We start from the raw sequence: 24,585 nt of genomic DNA, 5'->3' as shown, positions 1-24,585 counted from the left end.
GGTAAATCTTTTGGATAACTTGTTGCAGCTTCTACATTAGCACTTGCTGTTTAACCTTCTACTTTTATGTTATGGAAATGGCTTATTTCCTTAAACCTCGTGAACCAACCTCTGCTAGCTTTATTTATATATTTTTTTCCTGTGATTTCCTCACCTCTTTCCACCTTCATAGAATTGATGACAGGTGGGACCTTCCTCTGAATTAGGCTCTGGCTTACAAGAATATTGTCCCTGGTTTAATCCTCTATCCAGACCACTAAAACTTCCTCCATATCATCAGTCAAGCTCTTTCACTTTCTTGCCATTCATGTGTTCACTGGAGTGGCACTTTTAATTTCCTTTGAGGAGTTTTCCTTTGCATTCACAACTGGGTTAACTGGCATGGGCTTTTCGCCTGTCACGGCTTTTGCCATGCCTTCTTCACTAAGCTTACTCAACTCTCACTTTTGATTGAAAGTAAGAGACATATAACTCTTCATCTGAATACTTAGAGACCATAGTGGGATTATTAATTGGCCTAATTTCAATATTGTTGTGTCTCAGGGAATAAGGAGGCCTGACGAGAGAGAAAGAGAGGGGAATGGCGAGACTGTGGAGCAGCCCAGAACACACACATTTATTGATTAAGTTCACCATCTTATGTGGGCACAGTTTATGGTGCCCCGAAACAGTTACAATAGTATCATCAAAAATCACAGATCACGGTAACAGATATATTTATAGTGAAAATGTTTGAAATATTGTGAGAATTGCCAAAATGTGACCCAGAGACAGAGTGAGCACATGCTGTTGGAAAGATGGTGCTGACAGACTTTGCGTTGCCACAGATCTTCTGTTAATAAAAGATGCAGTATCTGTGAAGTGCAAAAAGACGAGGTATGCCTTTATATGCCGTTATGTAACAGTCACTGCTACTGCATGTTTAGAAGCCTGCAGTGATCTTAGAACATTTGTTCTTGCCACTCCTAATAAATTCCAATGAACATTTATCAATACTTTTTTTTGTATTTGTCACTGCATTAACAAATTAGGTTAACAAATAAGGGAAAGAAGATAGTAGAGTCTCTATGTTCAAAATATAGACACTTAATTTTCCTCCCATAGTTCTTACTTTTTATTCAGTTTTAGTGGCTTTGATGACTACTGAAATCACTTTATTTAATTTAATCTTTTAGGAACTTGAAATAGATTGTGGCCTAACATTAAAAGAATCCACCACTTCTCTTCAGTTGGCATCAGTAAAGACACTAGGAACCTCTTAGGTACTGGAAATTTTCCCTGTGCTATAGAATGAGAACCTAATCCTTACACATGGCTTTTGTTTGGCAGCAGCCCAACTCATAATAAAAACAATTTGGAGGTAGCCAGTGGAAGAGACAGTAATTGAAATCATGCTGGAGTTTAGTTTGTTGTTTTATTTTAATAAATCAGTAAATTGAATTGTGGAGAAGAATTAGTTTTGTGTTCAAGATACTTGGTTTTTGCCTATTTCTTGCTGGAGAAATTTGCCAGCTTTTCCCCCTCTCGTTGTTTCCAGTCCCAGCCACACCGGCAATAATTGTCTTGGGAAAGATCTAACCGCTGCTTTCTCAATACAGACTACAGCTAAGCAGTTTATTTCCTTTTTCTAAGGTTAATTAGTAGTAGTAATAAAGAGATGTTTTGAACTTTTATTATAACTTCTATTATAATGGTATGTTGCTTTCTTTTGTAAGCAACATCACAGTTTTTGAAAGAAAGAATACAGATTTCAAATTTTTTAAATCACCTCTTATCCCATGAGAGATTTGTTTTCACACCAAAATATTATGAGATTATTATATTCCAAAGCTTTCTAATACATACATACTACATTATCATTCCAGTAGTAGTGGTGGTGGTGGTGGTGGTAGTAGTAGTAGTAGTAATAAGAACAGCCTACATCTACTGAGCATTTATTATTTGCTTGTCTGGTAGGATTTAATATTTCCCTAATTAAATATATAGCAAAACTGAGATAGAGGGAAATTTAAGACTTGCCTAGAATCACATATCTAAAATGCTATAGGTATGGAATTGAAACCCAAGCAATTTGACTGCAGATTTTAGGTGCTTCTTGTTATTCACTCAACAATATGTCCTAGTCAGCTTCCATGTGAATTAACATGCATCAGAGCATCATCTTGACAGCTACATGGAATTTCATTTTAAGGATATAACAACTGATGTAACTAGTCTCCCATTGTTGGGCATTCAGGTTTTTTCATGTTTTTCTGTGATAGAAACATTGCCGTAATAAACATCACTGTGTACATCGTTGCATGCTTGTCCTGTTATTTCCTTAAACTCTTATAATTTATTTCCTAAAATTCTCGGATTTCTTTAAATAAATTATTTCATAGAAAAAGAAAAACTCAATTTCAGAAATTTCACCTATGCCCTGCTACCATCCCAGAGAATAAGTTTTAAAAATTCATGGAATTATGGAACATGAAACCGTCAAAGGAAAGATAATTTTGTCGAAGTCTTTTGATATTTTTTAATGACTGTCAAAAAGAAAACAGAATCCCTAGAAATTAATTGAATTCAAACATTTCCCTTCAAATTTAAAGACACTCATTTAGTTTGTATTATGACGCTAATGTTTCAAAAATGTTTAGGACTTGGTGTGATTTAAACTAACTTAGTTTGAAAAGGAATTTATTGTAAGAAAACGATCTTCAGTAGGGACAAAGGCCCTTTTCTCTCTTTTCATTTCTGGCTCAGGAGAAGATGAGAAGGGCTGTTTTGAGGACAAGATTCCCAACAGAAGGGAATCCTTTGGCAGCAAGTGTAAACAGCTTTGGCAGAAAGCCCCCCTGCAAAGAAAAAGGACCTCAGCTTGTTTTAAACTAGAGAGTGAGCTCCAGGACAAAAAGATAACCCTGATGCCAGGGGTGGGCCAGTAGAGATTGTTTGGGTGGAAACCCTACATCACAAAGACTCTCTAGTGCTGCCTCATTAGAAATTGATGAGTTTTGAGACGTACCCCTTTCCCGTTCTCTAGACAGGATCAAGAACCATTCCAAGGAAGTGATTGTATTTCACTCAGGACCACAATGTTCCTTTTAGACGTTGTTACCAAAATGATAAATAAAATATAAAAACTATGAGTGTAGGTTGTTTCCTGACCGTTTTCCCTTCAGTTTTCAGAAAATAAATCACTTATGTATATACAAAACTGGATTCATGCTTAATTTGAAGGAGATTGTCATCTTTAATTTAAAAATGTTTTAGAATCCTTTTTAGTCACTGTATATATAGAAAATGCTTTTTGCTCATTATGTTTCTGGGGTGGGTATGGATATGTGTATATGTATATGCATACTCGTGTTTAGCCTACATTTTCTTTTCTTTTTTTCTTTTTTCTTTTCTTTTTTTTTTTTTTTTTTGAGACAGAGTTTTGCTCTGTTGCCCAGGCTGGAGTGCAGTAGCGCCATCTCGGCTCACTGCAACCTCTGCCTCCCAGGTTCAAGCGCTTCTCCTGCCTCAGCCTCCCGAACAGCTGGGATTACAGGCTTGTGCCACCACGCCCAGCTAATTTTTGCATTTTTAGTAGAGACAGGGTTTTCATGTTGGCCAGGCTGGTCTCGAACTCCTGACCTCAAGTGATCTGTCTGCCTCGGCCTCCCAAAGTGCTGGGATTACAGGCGTGAGTCACCGTGCTCGGCCTAGCCTAACATTTTCAAACCGACGTTTTCAGTTGAGAGAATTGCTATCTGTTTGAATAAATTACTTGGAAAGACGGATGACAAGTCAGCATCCCATCCTTGTATAATTGCATGTGCAATTATGTGCAGCATTGCTGATGGTGTGGTTGGATGTGATACGCATGAAGGCGTAGTGAGATGGTCAGAAAACTCAATCATTCGAGTATCCGTTTCCCTTTGATTCCAAACGACTGGCCGTCGAAACAGTGGGTGGGATGGTAGCAGAGATCTCTCATACACATTCCTGCAGAGACGTAGAGAATGGAAGAGCTACTCTAAAGCAAAGTTTATTTTCTCACTTATTTTATCAAAAAACCTTATTGAGTACCTACTATATGCACACATTTGTTGTCAGTGCTGTTCCTTCATCAGAATTCATTCCTCCTTGCTAAAAGCCTCATTTCCCCTCCCTTCCCACAGCCCCAGCAGATACCCACGGTCCTTAGGTTACTGAAAAAATTTAGATCTTTCCCTCATCAAACCCAAGTCCTATATCTCCTTCCTGGAAGGCCCTGCTAAAGTGGAGTTTTATTTGTAATAACCTTTTTATCATAAAAAATAAACTTCAAGATGGAAAAAATATTTTAGAGAAAAAAAGATTATATCATGAGCATATTTCCTCATGATATACGGCATACTTGTAAACATTTTAGTGGGTGGGTATTATTTTATTGTAGGCTTCAATTTCTTAACACTTACCCAATTGTTGAATATTTAAAATATTTTTCCCTATTATAAATAATGCCAAAATGGACATCTCTGTTCTTCCAACTTGGTTCATAATTTAGATTTATTTTCTTAGGGTAGAATTACTAAGTAATTGTTTATGAACATGTGTTAAGGTCCTTAATATAAATTGCCCAGTCTTTTCAGGCGATCTGTTGCAACTTACAGTTTCATTAAGCGTCTACGTAGTGCTCCTATTATGGCACCCTTACCCTCATTGAGCACTAAAATCTTTCAGAATCTTCACTGATTTTTTTTTTTAATTTTAATTTTTCATTTTTGAGACGGAGTCTTCCTCTGTTGCCCAGGTTGGAGTGCTGACACGATCTCGGCTCACTGCAATCTCCATCTCCCGGGTTCGAGAGATTCTCCTGCCTCAGCCTCCCAAGTAGCTGGGATAACAGGTGCCCGCCACTACGCACAGCTAATTTTTTTGTATTTTTAGTAGAGACTGGGTTTCACCATGTTGGCCAGGCTGGTCTCGAACTCCTGACCTCGTGATACGCCCACCTCAGCCTCCCAAAGTGCTGGGATTACAGGCATGAGCCACCGCGCCCGGCCATTTTTCTTATTACTAGTGAGAATGGATATTTTTCACATACTTATTAGACATTTTTTCGTTTCTCTTTCATGAATTATCTGTGTATGTTCTTTACTCAGACTTCCATTGGGGTTTTTGTGTTTTTCTTATTCACATGTATGAACTTAGTGAATTAAGAAGGTTGACCATTTGTCTTTAATATTTGTTCATTGTGTTTAGGCTAAAATCCCTCCAAGAATATTATTTGTAATCATATTATCACTTACAGAAGATAACTTGTTTTTTTTCAGTGAGATGAGCTTATATAATTTTATATAGGAGATGGTTTTCAATGTTTAAAAATGAAGAATACATTTCTTAAAGCTAAGTACAGAAAACATCTATTCCAGAAGCTTAAAACAAGGGAGAGTATATAAATTGCAAGAGACCTTGGTACTACCAGTCACTACTTCTGTATTGCTATAGCCATTGTGTTCTTATTGCACTTAATGCGATAGCTCCTCTGGGGTACTCATTACAAATATGTGAGATCTATGCCCAGACTAAGCACCTGAAACAGGTAATGAGCTGCTTTGGAATGTACTGGATTCCAGTTGAAATTCTAGTAATCCCTCATTCCCATACTTTAGTTTTCCTTACCTCTAGAGCCCCTGAACAGTAGCTCATACGTTCTCCTTTTCGTTTTAGACAATTCCTCCTCGCTTCAGGAAGATGAAGAAGTAGAAATGGAGGCCATCAGCTGGCAGGCCAGCAGTCCGGCCATGAATGGGCACCCTGCCCCTCCAATGACCTCTGCTCGTTTTCCCAGCTGGGTCACCTTTGATGACAATGAAGTCAGCTGCCCTTTAGCACCAATCACCTCTCCTCTGAAGCCAAATACTCCACTAAGTGCATCTGTGATCCCAGATGTACCTTATAATTCAATGGGATCATTTAAGAAGAGGGACCGTCCCAAGAGCACTTTGATGAACTTCTCCAAAGTTCAGAAGCTGGACATTTCCTCTTTAAACCGCACGCCTTCTGTAGCTGAGGCTCCACCTTGGAGGGCAACCAACCCTTTCCTGAATGAGACTCTGCAGGATGTACAGCCCTCCCCTATCAACCCTTTCAGTGCTTTCTTTGAGGAACAGGAGAGGCGCTCCCAAAACAGTTCCATTTCCAGTACCACGGGCAAAAGCCAAAGAGATTCCCTCATTGTCATCTACCAGGATGCCATCAGTTTTGATGATTCAAGCAAAACCCAGTCACACTCTGATGCTGTTGAAAAACTCAAACAACTCCAAATTGATGACCCTGATCACTTTGGCAGTGCAACTCTACCTGATGATGACCCGATAGCCTGGATTGAGCTAGATGCTCACCCGCCTGGATCAGCATGGTCCCAGCCCCGTGACGGGTGGCCAATGATGTTGAGGATCCCTGAGAAGAAAAACATCATGTCCTCCAGGCACTGGGGACCGATCTACGTCAAACTGACAGATGCTGGTTACCTGCAGCTGTATTATGAGCAGGGCCTAGAAAAACCGTTCCGTGAGTTCAAGCTGGAGATCTGTCACGAGATTTCAGAACCCCGGCTTCAAAACTATGATGAGAATGGCAGAATCCACAGCTTGCGGATAGACCGTGTCACCTATAAGGAGAAGAAGAAATACCAGCCCAAACCTGCTGTGGCCCACACAGCAGAGAGGGAACAGGTGATTAAGCTGGGCACCACCAATTACGATGACTTCCTGAGTTTCATCCATGCAGTTCAGGACCGTCTCATGGATCTGCCAGTGTTGTCAATGGATTTGAGCACAGTTGGCCTGAACTACCTTGAAGAGGAGATTACAGTGGATGTCAGAGATGAATTCTCTGGCACTGTGAGCAAAGGAGACAACCAGATTCTCCAGCACCATGTCTTGACGCGGATCCACATCCTGAGTTTCCTGTCTGGGCTCGCAGAGTGCCGCCTGGGCCTCAATGATGTCCTCGTCAAAGGGAATGAAATAGTTTTGAGGCAGGACATCATGCCCACCACCACCACAAAGTGGATCAAGCTTCATGAGTGCCGTTTCCACGGGTGTGTGGATGAGGATGTATTCCACAACTCGCGGGTCATTCTGTTCAACCCTTTGGATGCGTGCCGGTTTGAGCTAATGCGGTTCAGGACAGTGTTTGCTGAGAAGACCTTGCCTTTCACACTCAGGACAGCCGCAAGCGTCAATGGGGCAGAGGTGGAGGTGCAGAGCTGGCTGAGGATGTCAACTGGCTTCTCCTCCAATCGTGACCCCCTCACTCAGGTTCCCTGTGAGAATGTGATGATCCGTTACCCTGTGCCCAGTGAGTGGGTGAAAAACTTCCGCAGGGAAAGTGTCCTGGGGGAAAAGTCTTTGAAAGCCAAAGTGAACCGGGGGGCAAGTTTTGGCTCCACTAGTGTTTCTGGCTCTGAGCCTGTCATGAGAGTAACGCTGGGAACTGCCAAGTATGAGCATGCCTTCAACTCCATTGTGTGGAGGATAAACCGACTGCCCGACAAAAACTCAGGTGGGTGGTGGTTCCTCTTCTGTGAAAACAAACATACAGTTGTAAAAAAGCTGAGCTCAAAGTTCCACATCCTGTATGAAGTGCTTGTTTTTACTGTGTGATGGGAGTGGTGATGGAGGGGGAGTGGGACCAGAAAAGTAAAAATAATTGAGCAAGGTAAGTAATGCGTAGAGTGTCCCAGTTCACTCTGTCTTTTCACCCCCTCATTATCACACATCTTCCATAAAACTAGGGATTCTTCTTCTCAGCTGAGCTGCTAAGCAGCTCTTCAGGGCAGCTTCTGAATTTCTATTCTTTGGGGACTCATTAACGTATTAGCTGTGGTGCTGGAAGTGATTCATTTCTAGATGGCTTCTGAAGACACATCTTTCTCACACTGCCCTCGATGTAGGTAAAAGGGCCAGTTTATGGCCAGTCATGGACAATACACTGAGAGGTTAATTTTATGACTCCAGCTACCCCGTGCAAGGCCTGTCAGTCATAATATCTCAAGTTCAGAGTTTGTCTCTGGGACTGGGGGATGGGAAAGAAAAGTGGCCTTCAATCAGACTGAAGATCCAGCTAGGACATGAATTTCTAAAAGGGCCAGAATTCTAGCAGACAAAATATAAAGAAAAGAATGTTTTATTTAGACAAACAAACAAACAAAAAATGCTTACCAGCCCTAGCTGGGCTGCTCACAGCTATCAGGGATGCTTTTGTGCTTGAGTGAATGCAGAAGGCAATTACTTCCCCCATGGGTCCAGTGAGATTTAGTGAAATGACAAAGTGAGGGAGCAGTCAAACCAGCACTAATACATGTATTTCTTCGAGTATGTCTGGGTGACCCCAATGGTAGGCAGCAAGCCCATGATCTTGTAAGCCTTTAAATCCCTTCTTTTCTTGTTTAGAATACATTTTGCCCATCTGTTAACAAAAGTGGATATGCTAGCTGAGCAAAAAGAATAAGGTTTGGAAAAACTCTTGATTCAAATGGCTTTCTCTTATGTGGCAATCCTTTCTTCCATTCTCACTATAAATCCTAGCAGTGTGTTCAGAGTCTTCCTCTCCCGCTCTGCGTGTGAAGTGGCAGTATTATTATATCCTAAGTGTAAAGCAATGTGATGGCAGACGGCAATGTGATCTGGCCAGCTCCCCAGGCAATCCAGGGAATGGACACACACCAGGGCGTTCTGTATCAGACACTGGGTGTAGCTGTGCAAACTGAAGAGACAATTGGACCTCTGTGTTTGAGGCTGGATTTCTAAACTGACAGAATTTTTAAAACCAAGTGTTCCTCTCTGTGCCTGCTTATTCATTTCCCCTGAACTCAGCACTGTCTTCTGCTGGCGGCAGCACTGTAACTTCTACCTTGTCCACGGGGCGCCTCTGACCTGACAGAGGAAGAGAGAAGACCCTGGCCTCTCCTCTGACATGGAAGCCCTTGGAAAGAGACAACCATGGAATTACCGCATTTTCAAGCTGGAAGGGACCTTGGGGATAACTCAGGTTATTTATAGATGAGAAAATGAAGGTCGGGAAGGTGATGTGACGCATCTAGAGAGTCATGCAGTCACATCCAGGGTCCTTTTCTCAATCTGTCACCGGTGTCTCCTGATAGATGGAGCCAAATAGACACAAATATTGAAATAATTTCCACCAGAAGAACAGATATTTGCAGTTTTTCCAATGAGTACAAACGTATCTATTTGTTTCAAAGGGATTTCTCCCAAACATTTAAAAGTACTGCATAAAGTTTTTTTTAAATTATTATTATAAGTAACAAAGACTTACTGGCTACCTTAAGCAACAAAACAAATTATTGGATGGGATAGCTCAGAGACCTGAGGAAAAGACTGATCCGGAAGACTTTAGAAAGACAGCAGTAGAGTAGCTCTGGTCATAGAGACTAATGGATATCTCCTCAGCGTGTAGCCTTAGGACAGATCATCACAGACTATTTTTTGTTTTTTGTTTGTTTGTTTGTTTTGTTTTGTTTTAAATGAAGTCGCACCGTGTCACCCAGGCTGGAGTGCAGTGGCGCGATCTCGGCTCACTGCAACTTCCACCTCCTGGGTTCAAGCGATTCTCCTGCATCAGCCTCCTGAGTAGCTAAATTTTTGTATTTTAAGTAGAGGCAGGGTTTCACCATGTTAGCCAGGCTGGTCTTGAACTCCTGACCTCAGGTGATCTGCCTGCCTCCTACTCCCAAAGTGCTAGGATTACAGGCCTAAGGCACCGCCCCCGGCCCTATTTTTTTGTTCTTTTGCAGCTTGGCTCAAGAGACTAGGGGAGAGGAGTGTGTTTTGACTGACATGACCACCAAGACAACATGTAGCCCTGGGGAAGATTATTTCCCAAAAGGAGAGAAAGAAAAAGACTGCTACCAGAAAAGAGGGAGGATGGATACAGGACAGGGAAAAAGCACAACCAGGCCTTCAGCAAACACTCTCCTTAATGATTCCCAGTGGAGAGTGTTCTGTTGGCTCAAGGGCAAGTAAACGCAGCTTATATGCTGTTTTACATATCTGTTTCCAGATTGTGGAACCTCGTTTGTGGAAGATTTTTGAAATATAGCACAGCATAAGGATATCTGTTGATGTTTCTTACTTAAATCCTCACAGCCTTGCCCCATTACTGCTTTCGCTGTCATGGTTATATAACAATATTTTCAATAGTGAAACCCCAAAAAGAGGCTGCTTCTACTTCTCTGGTCAGTGGGATGTTTTCCATACCGTTCGGGAAATGGACAGCACCCTTTTTGGAAACTTGCGGTGTATAGGATCTGAATTCCAGGCAGAATGGAAGTTGTCACCCACTGCTGGTATTCAGTGTGCCCAGCTCCTGCCCTCCTTGGCAGTGTTCATCCGGGAACCCAGAGAACTGATGGTTATCTTTTAGTAATAGCCCTTTCCTGGGCTCGTCTGTCTAGGTATTCAGACAGCCCTGGGAAGATGCTTTGTACAGGTTATTTTTTATAATCCTTAACCTTCTTTAAGGAAGCTGGGGCTCAGCTGAAGTCAAAGGCCCGGCTGGCTGGAAGCCTACCTCTCCTCACACGTTCCTGCCTGCCGTGGCCCTGCATTCCCAGGCCCCAGTGGGCAGGGCAGTCAGAGCCCAGGCAACAGAGGCCAGCAGGTCATTACCCTTGTGTTGCTGGCATCCCTAGCCTATAGCCACAGCAGGCTTGTCCCATTCCCAGCCACCAAGAGACCAAGCAGCCACCTTTGAATTCCAACGTGACTCCCACTGGTGGAGCCCAGCCCGGCCCAGCCCAGCCACATAGGTGGGCAGCTCCCCTCTCTGAGCTCTCCAAGGACCCCGCCCACCCTCATCCCAAGAGTTTTTCTTTCTTTGTTTTTTTGTTTGAGATGGAGTCTCTGTCGCCCAGGCTGGAGTGCAGCGGCACGATCTTGGCTCACTGCAAGCTCCGCCTCCCGGGTTCACTCCATTCTCCTGCCTCAGCCTCCCTTGTAGCTGGGACTACAGGCGCCCGCCACCACGCGTGGCTAATTTTTTTGTATTTTTAGTAGAGATGGGGTTTCACCATCTTAGCCAGGATGGTCTCGACCTCCTGACCTCGTGATCTGCCCGCCTCAGCCTCCCAAAGTGCTAGGAGTTTTTCTTCATCTTAGAAGGCACCAACATAAGTCGTGCTGCTTCCACAGATCATCGCCAGGAAATGAAACATTCTGTCCTGCATACGTGGCTTTCTTTGCAGGAACCCCCCGTTCTCATTAGACCTGGTAGAGGGAAAACAGTCCCAATATGATCATCCTTGTATGGGAAATTTTAAACATCTGAATTTTTTGTTGAATTTTCTCAACCTCATCAAGGACAATGACAGCATGTGTGGACTTATTTAATGCATTACTATGAATTAAACCACAATAGCTTTCAAAATTGAACTTCCTTAACTGTCCACCACCCTCACCCATCTGAGAGCTGATGCTAGGATTCTAGGAAAGAATGCTGCTTTCAGAATTTGCTGTGAATACACTTTGGTGGAGTAAAAGGAGGGAATCAGTTGGGTAGAAAGGAAAGATTTCTCCATATTCCAACAATGTGCAAAATAAGTGTAATTAGATTAAAAGAGTTGTCCAAGTTGCTATTAAATTAAGAGATGCTTCTGTATACTTGGTTGTGATCTAATTTCACAGCAATATATTGAGAAGAATTTAGGACATAGTTTGAAGGCAGAGTCATCTCTGAATCTTATTTCCAGCTCTACCACTTAATGGCTGTGTGACCTCGGGCAATTTACTTAACCCTCTCAGAGAAACCTAATTTTTCTCATCTATAAAATAGGGTTATTAATATCTAGTTCATTCAGAATGAAATGAGATAATGCTTTTAAGGGCTTAGCGCAGTATCTGGCCTGTAATAAAATGTCTCATAAATGATAGCTGTATCATTACATCTGTGGCACACAATTTAAAAACATTGAATGGATTCATTTTCAAGTAATTTAATTTTTACTGTTATATGTATCTTACTTAAATTCTTTTCCTAAAATTAGTGCACATTTTTCAATTTTCCAAAGCTTTACTCTTTAGAAATAACCACTGAAATATGTTATGTCTGTGAAACAGAGCAAAACAAATAACTTCACTATCTAATGTTTTCCTTGGAGAGCGGGTGTGTATGTCCTCACTCTCTGAGATTGAAAAGTCCTGGCCAGACCAATAAAGAACATAGGAATTGTTTGTTTGTGGAAACTGGGATAACTAAGGGGCTGTTTCAGTTACATAATTAAGGCAAGGCCATTTCATGTTGTTTATCTATAGCTAGTTGCAATATGGGGGTTCTTACAGCTCAATCCCCCTCTACCCCTGTCACCCTGCAAACTTGGTCTTGTGTTTTGGGGACCATGAGGTTATGACTCAGACAAAGTGGTTAAGAACACTCTGGGGTCAGACTGCTAGGTTCAGTTTTTTTTTTTTTTTTTTGAGGCAGAGTTTCGCTCTGTCCCCCAGGCTGGAGTGCAGTGGCGCAATCTCGGCTCACTGCAAGCTCTGCCTCCTGGGTTCATGCCATTCTCCTGCCTCAGCCTCCTGAGTAGCTGGGACTACAGGCACCTGCCACCACGCCCGCCTAATTTTTTGTATTTTTAGTAGAGACGGGGTTTCACCTTGTTGGCCAGGATGGTCTCAATCTCCTGACCTTGTGATCCGCCCACCTCGGCCTCCTGCTAGTTTCAGTTTTTAGCTTTGCCACTTTCTAGCTGTGACTGTGGGTAGCTCATTTTACCTCCCTAAGCCTTACCTTCCTCAACTATAAAACGAAGGTAACATTCTGACCTCAAAGGATCCTAATGAAGACTCAAAGAGAGAATCTGTGTAAAGGATTTAACATTGAGGCCAGGCGCGGTGGTTCATGCCTGTAATCCCAGCACTTTGGGAGGCCCAGGAGGGAGGATCACAAGGTCAGGAGATCAAGACCATCATGGCTAACATGGTGAAACCCCGTCTCTACTAAAAATACAAAAAATTAGCTGGGCATGGTGGCAGGTGCCTGTAGTCCCAGCTACTCGGGAGGCTGAAGCAGGAGAATGGCGTGAACCCAGGAGGCGGAGGTTGCAGGTGAGCCAAGATCGCGCCACTGCACTCCAGCCTGGGTGACAGAGTGAGACTCCGTCTCCAAAAAAAAAGATTTAACATCGAACGAGTCATAGGATGCTTCAATGCTTCCTATACAGCAGATGAATGACAGTGGTGTTTTCAGTGGTTATGGTCATAGAACTAAGCTCTGACTCTTTTTCCTCAAAAATCTCAATAACAATTCTCGAGTGAAAATCAAACCCGAAGTTTGCCATCACGAGTATAGTGGAATTACCCATAGATGTATAGAATTAAGGAGCAGCAAGGGACTGTGCCTGGCATTGTCCAGTCCACCATGTTGTACTGTTTCCTCGTACCCTAATCTCCCCACTTTACAGAGGAGGAATTGAGGCCTGGAGACTATAAAGGACTTGAGGGCAGGAGCTCTGCTGCTTGGTAGGGGAGCTGGAAGTCCAACCCAGGTGTTCTGCTGGTTGGTGTTTTGCCCAGTGTTCCATATGCCTCGCTAATATCTGTGTGCTATTTATAAAGTCTGTCATTTACATATGTCATTCACGCACAAAAGCGTGCCAAAAGCATTTTGAAACTATGAAATGCTATTAAGAAAATCAGTTCATTCGTCAAAGGAAAGCAATGATTTGCTCCAGGAAGCTGTCATTGATACTTTATTAGGTGCCAAGTGCTGATCCCTTCTATTCCATTCTTTACATCCTTACCCCTTATTTCTTAGTGTTTGGGCTGTGTTCACATCTCACTCTCACCCGAGCAGGCAGGATGGCCCCTGTTTCTCAGGCCTTGGGTTTTATTGTTGGGATACCAGGCTGCTAGAATCCGATGGAGTTATATCAAGGGGCTGAGGCACACAGAGCGTGAATTCTGCTGAGCCGGGCGGATCCTATTGCTCAACACTGGACCCGCTGAAAGCCTGCCAGGTGCTGAGCCCACAGGCCTCCTTTATTACTGAAGTGGCTCCTTTGGCTGCTCCTTCGGCTGCTCCTTCCACTTTCTCCCCAAATAATCTGATCTCTCGATTGTCTTTCTTTCATAGCTTCCGGTCACCCACACTGTTTCTTTTGCCACCTTGAACTCGGCTCTGACCGGGAAGTGCCTTCCAGATTTGCCAATCGTGTGAATGTCGAGTTCAGCATGCCCACAACTTCTGCCTCCAAGGCCAGCGTGAGATCTATCTCCGTGGAAGACAAGACTGATGTCAGGAAGTGGGTCAATTATTCTGCACACTACAGCTACCAGGTAGCCTTGGGAAGCATCTGGCTAATGCTTCCAAGTCCATTTGTTCACCCCACTACCCTCCCTCTCTTACTCCTTTAGCCATGCTTCCTGTGTGCTCGCCTCGTAACCTCTTACTGCCTTAGAGGAAGTTCCCCCTACATAGCTGTGGATGCATCTGCTCTGATTTAAATGCATCATCTGGCTAGTGGATGAGAGAAAGGTTGGAAAAAAATAAAGAGGCTCATCAAAGAGAATATAATGTCTTTCTGTCATTATGAGCAATGACAACAAAAAGAATAATGGGGGCCGGGCACAGTGGCTCACACCTGTAATCCCAGCACTTTGGGAAGTGGAGGTGGGCCGATTACTTGAGTTCAGGAGTTCAAGACCAGCCTGGCCAACATGTAAAAGTAAAAAGTAAAAAAATTAGCCGGGCATGGTGGCATGTGCGTGTAGTCCAGCTACTCAGGAGGCTGAGGCGGGAGGATCACTTGAGTCAGAGAGGTTGAGGCTGCAGTGAGCCATGATTGCACCACTGTACTCCAACCCGAGTGACAGAGCCAGACTGTGTCTCAAAAAAAGAAAAAGGATAATGGGGTAAAGTTATTATTCATTTGCGATATAATTGATGTTACCGAGTAGTGAGCTTGGAAGTAGAGGAGAGAAAGCACTATCCCAAAGCATATGTTTCAGTTAGAGTTGATGAAGTGGACCTGAACGAAGTTAGGACACGTATGACCGGGGTACTGGGCTGTAACAGGACAAAACTCAAAAGCCAAGCAAACGTTTATAATAGTAACAGGATCAGGGCTGTGGAAGGAATCATGAAACTTAGAGTTTTCTGACATAAACAGAAAGCGATACATTCCTGGGGAGTTAGAAATTCAATAGGAGATTAAATGCCAACGATTGGAAAGGGAGTTTGTTAAAGAAGGATTTTGCAAAGTGGTTTTCTATTTATAATAATATCCTTGGATTTATATGGTGATTTATTGTTCCTCTAAATGTTTCCTTAGTTGTGTGGGCTAAAATATTTAACTACCAAAAGGAACAAACACTCCATCTTGTGGCGAGGAAAAAAATAGCACTTTCCTCAAACCTGACTCTTGAGTGTTGAATCATTACCCTGTATGTAGGTCAAACATCATAAATATCCAAAGTGGTGCTGAGAGGAGCAACTTGAACCCTGAACTCGAAGAACTCCTTGCCTGAGCTGTCAAAGATTTCCGTTTAGATGTATTACTTTCAAAGATTAATCTATTAATTTATTGATAACTACAGCAATAGTATGTTGCAAAAGATATGGTAGAACTGTAAACACTCCAGTATTTATCAGTTTGGAGGTTTTCTAAAGAGAGAAAGTATTGGAGGTGGCCAGCTGCTGTGGCTCATACCTGTAATCCCAGACCTTTGGGAGGCCAAGGCCGGTGGATCATTTGAGGTCAGGAATTCAAGACCAGCCTGGCCAACATGGTGAAACCCTGTCTCCACTAAAAATTCAAAAATTATCCAGGTGTGGTGGTGCGTGCCTGTAATCTTAGCTACTCTAGAGGCTGAGGCAGGAGAATCACTGGAGCCTGGGAAGTGGAGGTTGTGGGTGAGCTGTGAGCCAAGATTGCACCGCTGCACTCTAGTCTGGGTAACAGAATGAGACCCTGTCTCAAAAAACAAACAAACAAACAAACAAAAAAAACAAGTATTGAGGGGGTGCAAACAGTCAATTACAAAGGAATTAATTCATTTGATAAATCTTTGTCGATTGCCCGCTGTATTCCTACATTACTGCATAAAATATTGAACAAGATCCTGCCTGTCTTGTGGAGCCCATGGTATAGTAGAGCCAGACAGGTGTGCAAGGTACAGTGGAGATATTCACAGGGAGAAGTACCTGATTCTACTCAGTAAGTCAAAAATAGCTTCACAGAAGGGGTGACCTTTGACCAAATGTACAAGGCAAAGAATAAGAATTTTCCTGGTGGACCATGAGGGAAAGGGAATTACAGACCAATCAAAGAACATGTACAAAGAGAGAGACATGATATACTCAGGGCCAGTAGCTCCAATGTGGCTAAAGCCCAAAACGTTAGCAAACTTACAAGAAATCTCAAAGCACCTATGGAGTTTTGGTTTATTTATTTATTTGCAGGCTTTTCTCTTCTTTTTGATCTTTATCTCCAAATTCTATTCTTGGCAGGTGGAAATTGAGCAAAAAAAGAGTTTGAAGCCGGACTTTGAAGGAGATGAAATGGACAATCCCAAGGAGTGTGGAGTGCAGTGACAAAGCCTTGCGGGAAGGAATCCTAATCCCAGGGTCATGATAGGGTGTCTTCCTGAGTAGCTGAAGTTTCAGTCAATACCTGCTGTGGCCACTCCATGTTGGGAACAGTGTACCAGATCTTCCTGTTTGCAGTTACTTGTATTTTACCAGGAAACCATGAGAATGGTGGCTTGTGGAGAGGCTCTTGGATTCTGGTCATGCCTAAAGCACGTGGTTCACCTGACTGTTGGAGCTTACTGTATAATTAAGCCTCCTTGTCTTGTCTCTGCTTATCTCACAGCACTGGTATGTGGTTTGTTGTGACTGTTACAGTCAGGAAAAGAACCTCCCACATCAGTGTCAGCACGATTCCCTTCTGATGTGCATCTGTCACTCGCGTAAGTTTCCGGAAAAGGCAGTCTTGAGAAGTTAATTAAGCATCCATCTCTTTCACTCCGTCTAGAAAAGGCTCAGAAAAGGCGCAAAACAAATTTCCTCTTTGGGTCTTACTAGACCTTGTTGAGGTGTCTCCATTCTTTAAATGTTGAGTTTCCAAGACATTTCCCTTCTGGCTCTAGATTGTTTAGACTGGAACACTTTTTCCATCTCTCTAAGGTTTCAGTCACAGGATTTGCTATCCTGAGTCACAATAGACAATGGAAAAAGGCACAATAGGAGACTTTTTAATTCTGTGAATGGACCCACATTCTGCAAAATGGCTGTTGAGGGGAAGCCAAAATTAAGCTTAGTTTTCTTCATTCTGGAGAAAAGAGACATTAAATGTAAGATGATGTTCAGTTCAAGAGGTAGATTTAATCTCAGTGAATTCCCAAATTCACACTGAAAAATACAGTCCATTTCTGATTCCTGAAACAAATATCTATAATACCTCAGGCATTTGTAAGGGGTGTTTGGGAGTTCTTTTTATACCTCGTGACCAATAAACAGTTGCATGTCCCTTTAACCCAGACTTTATAGGAAATTTAAGCTGCAAAGATAATTTTTAAAGCTGTTTTAAAATTAAGCTTGAATGAGCTTTCCCCCAAAATTCAGAGTTTGATAATCACAGTATTGTAATGGATTGAAAAGGCATCTCTAGGATAGAGACAGGGAAAAGCCATATTTTCCTAATGTTGGGAACATTATATCCTGATTCCAAGAGTCAGAACACTCACTCCATCTTCCTTTTCTTCATCTGTTTCTGGGACACTTAATCTTTTCCTTCATCCATTCCTACTCACCTCTTCTTATTTGTATCTTGGTGTTTTCTCCCATGAAGAATAGAGTGGGGGGACAGAAAGCACACTTTGTCAGATTTGTAGATGATGCAGAAATGAACAATATCTCCAGTTTTTGGCTGATGGATTCAAGATTAATGTATTCAATGAACAATGATTGGATTCTAAATATGTATTGACACTGGGATATAGAAATAGTTACAGTATTATGAAATATCTGAACTAAGACTGAAAGTAAAAGAATGATTGAATAGGCATTAATGAGAAACCCTATATTCTGGGTTTTTTAAATGCAAAGTACAGAGTGGAGTGTGTATTTATGGATGTGTGTGGTGTTGATGGGAAGGAATAGTGTTAGGAAGACCTGGTTTCACAGTACTTTATAGAGAAATATTTCCTTACAGAAATGGAGGTTCAGTGTTGACTCAGAAATACATCATGGCTATTCACAAAGCTAATGTGTTCAGCTGGTGTTAATAAAAGCCTTGCATGCTTTCATTAACCCTCCCTCTAGTCCATATCTAAATGGAGGGTTGACTTCAATTATGGGTATCATATTTTAAGACAGACATTAATAAGTTGATTGTGTCCACAGGCAGGTGACCAGGGTTGTAAAGGGTCTGATGATACAAGAACAAAGGGATAGCTTCCCTGAAGGAACAGAAGGTATAGCTGGAAAGGGAGTGCAGACAAGGAGGGAATGATATAATAGCTGCCTCGAAATTTCTGTTGAGCTATAAAAAGGAAGAGGAATTAGACTTATTCTGTGTAGCTTCAAAGGGCAAAAATAAGAACAAAGAGGAACTTCACAGATGACAAATGTTTGCTTCAATATAAGGAAGAATTTTCTAATAAGAGTTGTTCTAAAGAGGAATAGACTCAAGTTAGCAAAATTTTCTGTTCCTGTGAATGCCCAATGGTTAAAATAACCACCTATCCCACGTGCTGTGAAAGGCAATCTTACATTGGATTTGCTCTATATGTCTACCAAGATTCCTTCTAAATATAGGTTTAGTCTCAATAGTAATAAGACTCTCTAACTTCATTTGTCTTTTTCTTCAGAAGTGGTTTTTCATGCTCTTTGAAATACAGTGGAGTTCCTTTGACGTTTTTATCAAGGGATTTCAAAGCATATGTCTTCCCCTGTTGTACTAAAGGCTTTTGAGATTGATTCCTCATAGAACATCTAAATGGACTGGAGAGTTGGCAAGGGAAATGAAGCTCATCCCAGCACCTTCCTTAGTCACTAAGGCTTAGCACTCCGTCAAGATCTCTGCCTCATCTGCTAGCATCACATGTGGATTGCTTGTTGGAACTTATTTTCCCCCGCCATGGTAAATTCTCATTTCCGGTGTACATGCACCTGGACTTTTTTTTTTTTAACCAAGAGTTGGGAAAAATCCTTCTATGTTATCTATATTCTGCAAGCAAATTATTATTATTATTATTATTAAGACAGAGTTTTGCTCTTGTTGCCCAGGCTGGAGTGCAATGGTGCAATCTTGGTTCATTGCAACCTCTGCCTCCCGAGTTCAGGCAATTCTTCTGCCTCAGCCTCCTGAGAGTAGCTGGCGCCCATCACCATGCACCACTAATTTTTGTATTTTTAGTAGAGACAGGGTTTCACCATGTTGGCCAGGCTGCTCTCAAATGCCTGACCTCAGGTGATAAGCCTGCCTCAGTCTCCCAAAGCTCTGGGATTACAGGTGTGAGCCACCATACCGGACCCATAAATTGTTATTAATTTTTAAAAACCTAACATCTTAATTTCATCAAATTTGTTTTCCCTCTACTGTTTTTTAGGAAACTGATTATGGGTAGCATTTAGGGGCTTGGGGATTATAATACTATATATTTTTAGATGTAAGGAGTGTTTTACTAGTTTTAAATAACTTCTATAGAAAACACAAGTGGGCTATGTAATAGCCTACATAGAAAACAGTTGGGCAAATTACCAGTGGATGTGCAGATTCTACTTTTGCCACCCTGAACCTGGACTTTTATTTTCCTTTTGTGGTCACAATCTTTATCAATAATGTGAAAATAGTAAAAATGAATTCATTTTACCAGTATATAGTATTACTCTTAGAACATAAATTCGATATCACATGGTATCAAGAGCTGTGCTTTCTTTTGAGTCTAGGGCCTGCTTTTTGACTTTATAGCAAAAAGATAAGAAATGTACTCATTTTGACATGTCAGACAAGACAATGTGAGGCACTTTGTGGGGATACCATTAGATCCCCCTTGCCTGCTCTTGCAGACATAGTACTAGTTATTCCTTATCAAAAGTTTGCGTTTCATTCATATTAAATATTATCTGGACAGTTTCATTTTTTTCTATTTGGCTCTTCCCTTAGGACTGTGCCTTCTTGCATTATTGGCAGGGTTCATAATCCTTGAGAACACTGTTTGATTTAAAATATTTTTTATTTGAAATGAGACTGATTTCTATTCAAATCCAGTGGCTGGGAGTAAGAGTTTATTTCCCTAGAAACTTATGTTTCTGAGAAATGGGATCCATGAAAGCAAGGAATGTATATAATTTTTTGTGTTTCCAACACCTAGCACAAAGCTTGGAATGTAATAGGGTTCAGCCACCTTAAATGCTTGCCGATAGGGCAAACGTATCCTCATGAAATAAAAGAAAATGAGTATGTATTCAATAAATGTTGGCTGAAAGAATACTGACCCTGAGACTCTAAGGCTACTTAACCCTTATCATCAGCTACTCATAATAAAGCCAGCAAGCATGCTTTTATTTCCTGAAGGACTTAAATAATTTTCCTTTCCTTTTATTCCTGCCTCCAGAGTCGAGTAATAAAACCTGTCAGCACTTAGGCACTTAATATGCTGCTGAATTTGAACTACAATGTACCTCATTCACATTGAAAAACATTTTTGTGCCCAAAAGCATAGTAGCATAGATGCTGTCCATAGTCACGGTGATTGATTGCTTTGTTCCTGCAAGTCAAACAGATCTATGAGCCTGGGCCTTGCCCATTTCAATGGTCAGTAGGAAAAGAAAGCATTTGATAAGAGTGCACAACCAGTCTTCATGCACTAGGTCTTTGTTCTTCCAGCATTAACCACTGACCATTACTGTGCATTTGTCACCACAGTGAGATGGAGGTCTGAGATAGTAAGGTTGAAATTTGTGAGATAAAATCATGATTTCAGAGGTGATATATATTCCACCATAAGTTTAGTGGTGGGAAAACAGAATGAGCTGAAGTTTTTTCTTAAAAGCCTTGGGAATATTAAATTGGTTTAAGTAGGAAGCACTACCATCCAGCCTACTTATAGAAATTCTCCCAGTTGGAATGACAACTGTAAGTCTTCTAAAAACGAGGATTATATGTTAATTCCAGCATATCTAGACTTTAGTCAAGGATGGCCAATCTTTTGGCTTCCCTGGGCCACACAGGAAGAAGAATTGTCTTGGTTGGGCCACACATAAAATACACTAACACTAACAACAGCTGATGAGCTTTCCAAGCATGCCTAGTGTTTTTTTTCTTTTTTTTTCTTTTGAGACGGAGTCTCACTCTGTCACCCAGGCTAGAATGTAGTGGCACAATATTGGCTCACTGCAACCTCTGCCTCCCGGATTCAAGTGATTCTCCTGCCTCAACCTCCCGAGTAGCTGGGACTACAGGCATGTACCACCACGCCTGGCTAATTTTTATATTTTTAGTAGAGATGGGATTTCACCATGTTGGCCAGCTGGTCTTGAACTCCTGACCTCAGGTGATCCACCTGCCTCAGCCTTCCAGAGTGCTAAGATAACAGGCATGAGCTGCTGTGCCTGGCCAAAATAGCATGTTTTAAGAAAGTTTATGAATTTGTCATGGGCCACATTCAAAACCGTCATGGGCCAAGGGTTGGACAAGCTAGCCTTAGGTCATGTCCAGAATGCAATTTAACAGGAATTTCAAACAAAACTAACAAAAAATTAAATCCACAAAAAAATATCATTTGGTAAATGCATTGTCCACACACTTTACTACCAAGTCCCATTCGAACCATGACAATTCTTTACATAAAATGAGAAGATTCTCACCAAGTTCCTAAAGATGATTTCTAAACATTACCAACGTCTAAGTGCTAATTCCCCACAAATCACCATTTCTTATCTTTTTAAAATGAGACTGGCTTTAGATATCATGACTCATATTTATGTGTTTAAGGAATTAAAGGAGAAGGAGATGTATAAGGCAACCACAGATGTAGAGAGCAAATGTACATGTTAGTAATATTCTCCCATGTATTAACTAAAACAAGAATGTGAGATTTTTACATTTCTTCTAGTGTGCCTTAGCAAATCTGCTGGAGAAAGTCTAGTTGCTTTAAGAACTGAAAAAAAAATGTCTCTCTACTTGGCAATTGGAAGCCTGTAAAGGCAGAAACTATCCATAGTAATGAGTTTGGTAGTGCCTGGAGAAAGGCAAATGATCATTGGATGTAACAAAAGCTATTAAGAGAACAGACTAAAAAAAGAATTTCAATATGAAAAAGTAAAATCTAGAGAGATGACAAATCAGCATTGGGTACCAAGCCTCAAAATACTTGAACTAGAAGCCATCTCTTAAAGTTAAAAGTAAGAAGCTCTAGGAAAAAATAAAGATTGCATAGTAAAAAGGGATAGACGGCAGGATTAATTCAAGTCAACAAATATTTATCAAGTGTCTACTCTGGTCAGGTGCTATGTTAGCAGCCAGCTTCTCTAAAGGGAGGAAAGGCTAGATACGAGGACATTGAGGATTGTTTATATAAAGTCACTCATAGGCATGCCAAATGGATTTATTAAGGGGAAATTGGGGTTTCTGTGAATCTTTAAAGGACATAGCCATGGAGACAATCACTATGTTAAGTAAGTTGCTGTTTTCCCAATTGGGCTTCAGTTACCTGAGACAAAAAAGTGAGGAAGTTGGATTAATTGTTTCTTCAAGTCCTTTCCAGCTCTAAAGTTATGGGTTATTTTACAAAATATCCGTTGGTGCCACCTTTCATGACTATTCCTATGTTTATAAGAACCAAGAAATTTAAATTTTGAAGGTTGGAAAACTCAGCTGGTCCATCTTTTTCTTTTTCACATCTTTTTTTTTTTTTTTTTTTTTAAATAATTTCCCCAGACAACAGAAACAGACAACCTTCCAAATCCTCTATTTTGCAGTTGCCTTCCACACACAGATTTAAAAAGAGGATCAAAGAGGATGGTGAAGATCAGGTGGAATGCGTCTTTGGAAGTTCCACCGGCATCATCCATCAGAACAATGGTGTGAGCATGAAGAGGCACAGACAGGTCTCCAAAATGGATGTTAGGATTTGGGTGCTACTTGACACAGAAGTAGGTCTAACCCTCCAGGTTCTGGGGATGCTAGGATAATCAATGAGATATATATATATATATATATGTCATTTTGTATAAAATATTGTGAAAATTGAAGGAAGACACTCAGTAAACATCCTGGGACTAGTTGTAAGTTATGGCAAAACCAGATTAGAGAAAAGGGACAGTCCCCTCCTCATCCTCATTGTCTCTTAGTAACATCAAATTGTAGTTAAAAAAAAAAAAAAAAAACCTATGTACAAGCTACAAAATAGCATCTCTTTTGTGGTATGTTTGAGTGTATAATTTTAGTTTCTTTTCTGGTTGTCCTTGTGGTAGTCAGATGTGTTGGACTGATTCCAGCTGGACAGAGTAAGGAATTCCAGCATCCTCTTCCTGTTTGCTTGTGCTCTCCCACAGATCAAACCCTCAATTCTAGTTGGGGATGCCATCTAGCACAACACTGTGACTGAAGCCTCAAGCACTGTTGCGCCTCCTTGTGCTTTGGATCAGCAACCCCAGTGGTGTTCTACCAGAGCAGTTCAGGGAAAGCATATGTACAGTCAGGTCCCAACAGCAAACTGTTGGATGTGAGAGTTCTAAAGTATAGGGGTGAAGGAAGAGAAGGATATGAACTCCTCTGACCTTAAGCCAGCATTCATTTAACTTTTATATCTACTTGCCAAGAGAACCTGGAGAAAACTACCATATTCAAGAGATTAATCAAAATCAGTGGTCTAGCCAGGTGGTGACAGAGAAGCACCATTCCTCACCCTCCATTCTTGTAATGTCTGTAATAAATTTCAATGTGTCAGGATGAATGAACCCAAGATCCAGTGAATGATTCAGCTGATCCAAGCCTTGCATTTTCCATCACTCATCATCCATCCTCATTCAGTGTAACCTCTTGCACTATTGTGGCTAATTTTATGTAAAACCAGTTTTTTTTTTTAATATGTGCCTATGTAATAAAGTCTACACACTGGCTATCTCTGTAGAGGTGAGGTTTTGTTTTTAGTTGTTCTACTGATTATGTCCTTTTTTGAGCTATGAAAATGAATTATTAATAAATTTTTGAACAAAGTGTCACTATGCCAAATTTAATGAGGTCAGACATATGAAGAGTAATGCTTATTAATATAAGGCCTGTCACCCAGCTTATATGGTTAGTGATCATAAACTGACAAATTAACAAATGACCTGTTTAATTATCCTATTTAAATTTATCATAGATATAATTTAGTCAATTAAAGATAGGTTGGCTGGACCCCGTGGCTCATGCCTGTAATCCCAGCACTTTGGGAGGCTGAAGTGGGTGGATTACGAGATCAAGAGATCGAGACCATCCTGGCCAACATGGTGAAACGCCATCTCTACTAAAAATACAAAATTAGCTGGGCGTGGTAGTGCATGCCTGTAATCCCAGCTACTCGGGTGGTTGAGGCAGGAGAATCGCTTGAACCTGGG

At 41.3% G+C, this 24,585-nt stretch overlaps 1 protein-coding gene across 8 annotated transcripts in view; it reads left to right on the top strand.

Moving 5' to 3' along the window:
* Positions 1–24,207, top strand: part of STON2 (stonin 2) — a 175,635-nt gene extending 151,428 nt beyond the window's left edge. For 7 of the 8 annotated variants that reach the window (XM_015454066.4, XM_015454065.4, XM_005561953.5 and 4 more), the window contains 3 exons: positions 5,683–7,521; positions 14,110–14,312; positions 16,486–20,115. In XM_015454066.4, the coding sequence (XP_015309552.3) occupies positions 5,683–7,521; positions 14,110–14,312; positions 16,486–16,569 (2,126 nt within the window). In that variant the 3' untranslated portion in view covers positions 16,570–20,115. Of the gene's footprint in view, positions 1–5,682; positions 7,522–14,109; positions 14,313–16,485; positions 20,116–22,921 lie in introns of those variants that run through there. The other variant, XM_015454067.4, reaches the window with a different exon arrangement.
* Positions 24,208–24,585: the final 378 nt, after the last annotated feature.

This window comes from Macaca fascicularis, chromosome 7 (genome assembly GCF_037993035.2).
Source record: "Macaca fascicularis isolate 582-1 chromosome 7, T2T-MFA8v1.1".
NCBI lineage: Eukaryota > Metazoa > Chordata > Mammalia > Primates > Cercopithecidae > Macaca > Macaca fascicularis.
Note: the sequence above shows the minus strand (reverse complement) of the source record. Positions and strands in the feature narration are given on the sequence as shown.